At 38.6% G+C, this 8,873-nt stretch overlaps 1 protein-coding gene across 2 annotated transcripts; it reads right to left on the reverse strand.

Annotated features, from left to right (window-relative positions):
* Window positions 1-26: 26 nt before the first annotated feature.
* Window positions 27-8,527, reverse strand: LOC106085763 (protein DDI1 homolog 2). Of its 2 annotated transcripts, XM_013250168.2 has the most exons (8): window positions 8,092-8,527; window positions 7,975-8,039; window positions 7,309-7,822; window positions 4,367-4,847; window positions 3,801-3,923; window positions 3,553-3,715; window positions 562-781; window positions 27-442 (listed from the first exon to the last, which is right to left on the reverse strand). In XM_013250168.2, the coding sequence occupies exons 3-8, from the start codon at window positions 7,589-7,591 to the stop codon at window positions 252-254; spliced, it is 1,461 nt and encodes a 486-aa protein (XP_013105622.1). In that variant the 5' UTR covers window positions 7,592-7,822; window positions 7,975-8,039; window positions 8,092-8,527; the 3' UTR covers window positions 27-251. The 2 variants fall into 2 exon arrangements, with proteins under 2 accessions (XP_013105622.1, XP_013105621.1); XM_013250167.2 differs by lacking the exon at window positions 7,975-8,039.
* Between the last annotated feature and the right edge of the window lie 346 nt (window positions 8,528-8,873).

The raw sequence follows: 8,873 nt of genomic DNA on the forward strand, positions 1-8,873 counted from the left end.
TTTTCTTAGTATACAAACAAGCCAAGTTAAATCATTTATCCATTAAAAAAACGTTTTATTACTATCTTTTCGAGTTTAAAAGGCCATAGGCCAAAATACATTTAAAAAAATTGGAATTTAACTTTATATAAAAAAAACCGCCAAAAAGGTTCCATTTTCCTGATTTTTTCGCGTCCAGCGTGCTATATATATAACTTCGACCAAGTGTGAGTATGTGTTTTAGGGATGAGGTTTGCTAAGGTGCGCTCCTTCTAAAATTTTAAAGATTTTGCCAAGAGCCCCGCCATAGCTTGGGTTTTGTCACCATTACAGCGACGTAATTCATGTACTACGTCCTCTCGTGTAAAACCCATTTTAATGAGATCGGCTATATCCGTTTCGTTGAAATTATCACCGGCAGAAATTGCTGAACTTGCGGAGGATGTTGAGGCGGCAGGGCAGGCTGGATTTGAAGAAAAGAAAATAGATTTACACAGTCTCATAAACACACACACACACACACAAACACTTGTATACATAGTGTTGTTGTTATTAAGGCAGTGTTGTGTTTGTTTCATTTACCTCCGCCAACACCACCACCAGCCTCCCGTTTACTTTGTTCGATGGCATCTTGGATGGCCTTAGCTTCGGAGTCATTGGCCGATTGTTCCATAACTTTCAGTTCTTCGTCGGCGTTGCCGGATAGGCGGGCACAATCGGGTAATTCACTTTCGGGCAAGAATGGGGTTTCCGTACCGGTTGTACCAATGCGCAGTACATCGCGCTGTAAGTCGATATTGCACTGCAAGAGGAGATTTTTATAATTTGTGAAAAAAGCAAAAAAAAAAAATTAATACAGTATACGGAGGAATAAAAAACAAGGTTAGTACCACCTTCTTAAATACAAGCAATGGATAAATGTAATTACAATCTTAGTAGGTTTGAAAATCTCAGTTAGGAAATCCGTGCTACTTACAAAATCTTTAATCTTAAAATTAACAACCCAATCTTTTACCTCCTATCGTTTTATTGCCCTTCGGCAGCTATGCCATATGCCAGAGTGAAACCCTTTTAAACTACTCCAGCTGGAACCGCTTGAGAGGGTTCAAACACATTGATTGACCTACAAGCGCTCAATCAGAAAGAGGCATAGTGGACAGAAAGGTTCTTAATCGCCTACAAGGGCATCAAAATCTGACGTGATGCTGTGTTCCTGATATTCTATAAAACGAAAAGGCTGATATGCCAGCGATATAGGGGGTGAACCAGGAAATCAACAGCGGGATATGTACAAAGCTTCTATTGAACCCACGCCCAACACGAAACGTAGATACTCTTTTGTCTAGTCTGACTTCGTGTCTCAGGAAGGAGTGAGCCTCCGCATATTGATGGAGAAGTTGCAAAACACCTGAGCGCTATTTATCTCTGAAGCGAAGTGGAGAATTGGAGCAAGACTCATAACTGAGTTCCTAGAAGTAAGAAAATCATATAGATTTCTAGACAGATGTAGTTGGACGGTTACGATATACATGGACGGTCTGGCAACTCTGGCTTTAGGTCATGTGTGATCTAGACTTGTTGAGAGATAACAGCAATGTTTGCAAATAATGGGGTAGGCTATGAGGATTGCTTAACTATTTAGAACTGGAGGCGACAAGCTGAAGAGGGATATGCTTCAGCTTATCTGCGCAATCTGGCTAGAAGAACGCATACCCGATGATCGGAACCTCATACAGCTCGTGGCTCATATGAGCTGCATGTATGAGCTGTATACAACGGCTGCGTTAGCTAGGCCATGTTGTCAGAATTGATGAAGAAGCCCCAGCAAAGAAGTATTTTGACGGCAAATAAGGTGGTACACGCAAACGAAGGCGACTTAAAGCCCGGTCTCCCACCGATCTCGAAACTTGGAAGGCTATTCTGAGTTCGGCCAAGCAAATATTTCTAATTTTTTTTTTTTTTATTTTTATGAAAAACCACAAAAATTTCTAGTCGGTATCTCGACCAGTGATACAAAATGCGTTAAGAATGCAATTGGTCGACACCTGGCATATCCAACCACGTCCACCTCAAACAAAGCAAAATCGCCACCAGGTTGCTGTAATCAATTCAAACATTGTCGATGACGAGAAATACCTGCCTAGGAAGACTAGAACTATTGAACTCGCATTTTTTGATGTTAGAAGATACTATCCATAGCATCTGCCCTACATGTAACACTCCAATTACCTATGTATGTCCTATGTCCGGCGAAACGAGCTAGTCTACCGTTCCAATTAAAGCGGCTGTTGCTTAAATACTGAGTGCTTAAGATGCTCGATACGATAAGACGTGATATTGACGCAGGATGGGGATGAACTAATTTTGTCATTCCGTTTGTAACAGCTTGAAATATTCGTCTAAAACCCCATATAGTACATTGCCATGACATTTTAGGTCGATCTAGTGATGTCCGTCTTTCCGTCTGTCTGCCGAAAGCTCGCTAATTTGTGTAGGTCGGTTGGGATTGTAAAATGCCCAAATATGTCCATGTTTTGATATAGCTGCCATTCAAACCGACCTTGGGTCTTGAGCTTATCCGATTTGGCTGAAATTTTGCATGTGGTGTTTTATTATGACTTCCAACAATTGTGTCAAATATGATTCAAATCGATTCATAATCTGATTTAGCTGCCATATAAACCGATCAAGGGTCTTGACTTCTTGAGCTTCTAGAAGGCGCAATTCTTATCCAATTAAGCTGCAAAGTGTGGTCTAAATCCAGAAACTTACGTAAACGTCACAAGGTTATCCGATTGGACTTCTTGAGCCTCTAGAAGGCGCAATTCTTATACAATTTGCTTGAAATTTGTCACTTTTCGTTTTTGTAAGACTTCCAACAGCTGTGCCGTGTATGGTCTAAATCAATCCAAAAACTTTTGTAGCCGCCATATAGCAGATCATCCGATTTGACTTCTTGGGCCTCTAGAAGACTTTCAACAACTGTGCTAAGTATTTTCTACATCAATCCAAAACAAGATATAGCTGCCATATAAACCGATCTCCCAATTTGACTGAAATTTTGGTGGTGGTATTTTTCTATGACTTGTAACAGTCATGACAACTACGGTCCATATCGGTCAATAGCTTGATATAGCTCATTTGAAAAATTCATTCAAAGAATTGGATAAATGCGATCCAAGGTGGAGGGTATATAAGATTCGGCCCAGCCCAGAAAGACGAATCGCATTGATTCTGGAAAAAAATGGTTCAGATTTAGATATAGCTCCCATATATTTCATCCGACAGAGGCTATTATGGCAATTGTTGCCACCATTTTTTTCGATCTTCACCAAAATTTTATCAAAATAGCATCAGATTTAGATATAGTTCCCATAAATAAATATTTCATCCGACATACAAATGCTATAATGACTATAATATACATAATTCTACGCCGATCTTTAATAAATTTTGCACAAGATGTTATATTTGATGCCCATGTTCTCAAATTATCTGAAAATAGGTGTAGGGTCTCATACAGTCGGCTCCGTCCGACTTTTGCCTTTGTACTCATTTAATAATTTGATTTACCTGATGCCGTTTGAGCATATCCAAACCCAGCAACATATCCATAGGTTGCTGTTCCAACACTGAAAAACTCGAAGCTAAATAGTCTTTTTCAATCTGCAGCTGAACCATGTGAATTCGGCCAATAATTCTTTGTGTGCCGACGCCTTTGGCAATCCCACTCCATCTAAGACAACAATGAAAGATAAAAAGAAAGAACATGAAAAAATGTCCAGAGTATTCCAGCAATACTTGTGATCCTCATTGCTTACCTTGTATCAATTAAATGTGTGACATTGCAACGTTTTGCACATGCTGAACTCATTATCGTGGTTTGTGCACCAGAATCCACGAACGCCTTTACAGGGACGCCATTTACTTTGCAATTAATGTAACTGAAAAGAAAAAAGCTTTTAACTGAGAAACCTTCAGCTGGGGTTTAACTATCCAATAACAAAGAAATTTGATAAACGAAGGATTTTCTTGTGGCATATTTCAATGAAGTTTCTATTTTTTTGAGGAAATTCCAAGATCAAGTGTAAGATTTGCAAGAAATAGTGTTTTGAGAATTTTTAAAAGCCAAAGCTGGGGATTTGAAATGGCTTTTTCCATTTGATCTATTGTACAACTGTGGGTACTAGTAGCTATTTTTGTTTTCTTGATTCTGTGGTAGCACATTGACTAAAGTCTAATTGCACTGCCACAAAAACTAAGCTAACCTCCATTTGATGTTTGTTTAACCAATATGTATACCCTTGCAGCAAATTGTTCTTACTCTAACTTGTATGGTTCTAATTTTTATTATTTTTGTCTTGCTGTATTTTTTGCCAAAACTTACAGCATTATAACTGTTCCAAAAATTTCCGGATTAAATTCCAAAGCTGCAGCCATATTTTCCTGTATGTTTTTCTGTTTAATTTCCTCTTCAATCATACGTTGGGCCTCTGCATCGAAGGGATCCGCATTTAACATGCGCAAACGCTGCGCATTACGTTCTTTGCGGGCATCAATTTGTTCTTTCAAAATTGTCTTGAAAGTGTCTAGATTACCCGAAAGCAAGGCATCAGCCAAACGCGGATTATTTTGTTTTAACAAAGCCATGGATTCGGGATTTTCAAGGAACATATTACGCACCGTGGCTGGATCATCATCATAGTTGACATTGAACTCATCGGAATCGTTGTAGTTAATCGACCCACTTGCTGAGGGCAGTGAAAACATGCTGCCTCCCGGTAAACCGGTTACAGCTGAAGTGTTGCCTGTGCTAGTGCTGGGTATATTTATATTGCTGAAATCTAAATCACGTATGGCAGCCTCATCTGGAATCATAAGAAATGGAAATAAATTATAATAAAAAAAGGCGAATAATTGCATCATCCCACGTGTATCAATAAGAATAAAAATTTTTTGAGTTTGATATTTGTAAACAAATGTTATGAGTAAGCAAAAAACAATACATACTACATCCCTTGCAGCAATAATTGCTGAGTTTTTATAAAGCATGGTCAAGGTTTTTGTGTTGTTGATCTATATACCGAAATTCATGAACTTGACATTGAACTGATGTATGTTTCATATAGGGTTTGTTTTTTGCTTGGTTAAAAATAAACTTTTTATCATAAAGAATAGAAAATCATTCGCCAAAAGTCCTTAGCTTTGGTTTGGGAGAACATGAATAGCAAAAGTCTAAACATTTAAAGGCATACTACTACTAAATTTCCCATGAAGATTCCATTAGGGAACAGAGGATACTTATCTTTTTTTTCCCCGTAACTAACCCACAGGGGATGTCCCCTATATATGCAGTGGCAATTAGGAATATCCCTGGAACACGCGCCATGAAAATAACGATAGAGCAATACAACGCTTCACACATTCCGACGATGTGGAAGCAATAGAGTTGCATACCCTACTGTCTCCAACAAACACCATCGCTTTACAATCCCATGGCAGCCGGTTTTATGTACCGGATTGACCCGATGAATTCCTTCATCGGCAAGGGCTGCCGCCTCAGTGTACCACACACTGCTACTACAACTACAACAACCATCGCTTTACGTTGAATCCGGTCAAGTAGCTCCAAGGATGATTTTGGAGCTTCTGCCCATACATGAGGGTTATATTCCATCCTCGGCCTGATGCCGGTAGTATAGATATTGAGAAGATCAGAAGAGGTGAAATATTACTTGCACCGCTTAAGAAAGCCCAAACACTTGAATGCTTCTTTCGACACTTTGAACACGTGTTTTGACCAACGGAAATCACATTGTATTTTCATGCCCAGATCATCAAGAACAGATGCCCAGAACATCAAGAGTATCTGACTGTTCAATATCTATACCGTCGATAGATATCGACTATTGAAGTAGGTCAGTGAATCGCGCGTGAGACAAGAAACAGCAATGCGTCTTCTGTGCATTAAAGTCTACTCTGTTCATTCTATCCCACTCGGAAATGGCCAACAAATCCTGGGAGAGCCGTTTGAAGACGGCTTAGGAGATACTGTTTAGAGGGAAGCTGACTATTTAAATTTGAGTATATTGGGCACCTCCTGTAGATGTTCGACGTTTGTCATCTGTAGACAGCCTGTTATGTTACTTAAGGCTGCAAACAGGTCTGTAGGTTTCTCCACTTCGTATAACTCACTCCAATGGCCTGCGTTGTCGCTACAGAAGTTTCTGTCGAGAATCATCCCTAGGATCTTCAGATGTGTTACTGATAGAATTCTTTACCCATAAACCATGACTTCAAACTTCAAAGTTGTGGGATTTTTCTGGTAGGTCTTTGAGATAAATTTTTATACTCACCACCATAGGGTGGGGGTATACTAATCTAGTCATTTCGTTTGTAACACCTCGAAATATTGATCTGCGACCCCATAAAAAAAAAAATATATATATATATATATTCTGGATCGTCTCGACATTCTGAGTAGATATAGCCATGTCCGTCCGTCCATCTGTCGAAATCACGATAGCGGTAGAACGCGTAAAGCTAGGCGCTTGAAATTTTGCCCAGACACTTACTATTGATGTAGATCGTTGGAGTTTGTAAAAGGGGGCATATCAGTTCAGATTTGGATATAGCTCCCATATAAACCGATGTCCCGATTTGATTTCATGGGCCCCTGGAAACTGCAATTTTTGCCCGGAAGTCATTACTAAACATAGCGTTTAGTAATGACTTCCAACAACAGTGCCAAGTACGGTCCAAATCGGTCTCTAACCGTATATAGCTCCCATAGAAACCGATCTCCCGGTTTGATATCTTGAGCCCCTGGAAGCCAAAATCAAACTGTATAAATTTCAAAATCCCTCAAACCAATAAAATTATTTTTATTTTTTATTTTTAGAAATTTCATTGCGGCCAATTACTGTAATATAATGATTTTTTATCATACTAGAGAATACTACATGTATTGTGGATCGGATCATTGACCTAGTTCTTGTGTCCAAAAACATCTTGTTTTCATCATTTTTATATCTTGCAAGCCAAGGAAAAAGAATTTCATTTGGACAAACAAACAAGACAACAAGTTAAATGGATGATGACAAAAATATACATAAATAATTGAGGTGTTTAAGAAGAGCATGGAGGAATTGTGAATTGTAGCGCCTACACACCATACAACGCATTAAATTTACTTTACACACATACTGATGTACATATGTACATGCAGGCGCACATAGCAATTACTCATGAAGTTTTTTATTTTTGTTTTTTGATTCTTAAAACCATTGTTCTCAAAGTGATATTATCTTTTCAATGCATGGCACTTACCCAAATCCATGCGAACCGGAGGTGGACGATTGCCCGTGTCGTGGCTACGCCTAAGGTCGTTTCGTTTCTGCAAGATCACACAATCGCCATCCTTAATGCCGAAAAATTTCAATGGTTGCTTGTTGTCCATCAGTGGTTTGCCATTGAAGATAACCAACATTTGGGAGCCCGAAATATCGGACTCAACCTCACAAAATGCTTTGAAATTCTCCAATTCCAAGTCTTCGGCCACATCGAGGAAGAATACCTTATCGGTCGTTGTAGTGGTAACAGTTATTTTCATGATGAAAAAGGCCTGGAATTTAACTCAAAAAAATATGCTTTTGTTGTTTATCTCCGCTGTCGCTGTTCTGGGCGAAATATAGAAGAAACTGTTGAAAGTCGCCGTCGTCGTTTGTTTTAACACCAATATTAGCACACAAACGCGCACACTTTTGTTTATGCACTTTCGATGAAATGTTTTGTTTGTTCCGTTTACACTGCGAGTTTGTGGTGCAATATTTGGTCTATCAACCTGAAATGGCAAAAGAATGGAAAATTAAAACTCATATTCAGCACCACATTGAGAAAGACCGCAAAATACGCCGCCGCCACGAAACGTTTATTATAAATTATTTGGGACTTGGACTTCTCCACTCTTTTTTGTTTTGATTGTTGTATGCGTACGCTTTCTCTTCTCGCTCTCTACTCTCAATAGATGGAAGACTTGATAACATTTTAAACTATTTTAACTAGGATGAAACCACTAATTAAAACTATAGATATATATTAAACTCTGCTTACCTTTAATTTGGATAAAAACTTAAACTTGTATAGTGGATTCGAATGGGGACATCACATAGAGCATGAAAACATATCTAATTAGTGATGCCGTCGTAACGTACGTTTAAATGCGTTACTAGCGTATATAATTGGTATACGCAATTTACCGTATATTTTTTATGTGTGGCGTCAAGGCGGATAGAAATAGGTGGTCTCACGCGAACAGCTGTTAAAAGCCGGCCAGGTTTGACGGTATTAAGATGTAAGATTTTTGTTTGCTTTCTCTTTGTTGTCATTTTCTTTCTCGCATATTCTCTGTTCATGTACGCACACGTACACAAATTTCTTTGTGCGTCGAACAGCTTGATGGCAAAATGCCGGATTGCACCATATGATTGTGATTGTTGTACAAATGAGATTGCTTTAATTGCCTCGCCGTGCCTGATGGCTGTATTCAAGATATATTCATTTTCATGTAGTGGCAATTGCCCAACAACAAAATATTGAGTGCACTATCTGTCAAAATCAGTGATTAGTGCAACTCTGAGTTTGTGTATATTACTACTACAAAAACTCGTTGACAGATAGTGCACTTTGCGAGAAAAAATTGTACTCAGCTGTTTACGGTACACTACATGGTAATTATGTCATTAGTACTATGTTCGTTTTTCACCGGTGAAAACACATGTTTTTCACGTTTACTTTTTTGAAACACTAAACAAATCTCAATGATAACATAGTGCTGGGAATGTCCTTTGAATGAAAATAGCAAGTTATTTTGCTTCAAAATCTATTATCTAAAA

Source organism: Stomoxys calcitrans, chromosome 4 (assembly GCF_963082655.1).
Source record: "Stomoxys calcitrans chromosome 4, idStoCalc2.1, whole genome shotgun sequence".
Classification (NCBI taxonomy): domain Eukaryota; kingdom Metazoa; phylum Arthropoda; class Insecta; order Diptera; family Muscidae; genus Stomoxys; species Stomoxys calcitrans.

What these genes read in the sequence shown, in the direction of transcription:
- LOC106085763 (XM_013250167.2), bottom strand. Translation starts at nt 7,591, where the DNA reads ATGAAAATAACTGTTACCACTACAACGACCGATAAGGTATTCTTCCTC. An exon ending in TTTGGAACAGTTATAATGCT is followed by an intron (nt 3,924 to 4,366) that starts GTAAGTTTTGGC and finishes TTTTCTTTTCAG; the next exon opens with TTACATTAATTGCAAAGTAA. An exon ending in ATATGCTCAAACGGCATCAG is followed by an intron (nt 782 to 3,552) that starts GTAAATCAAATT and finishes CTCCTCTTGCAG; the next exon opens with TGCAATATCGACTTACAGCG.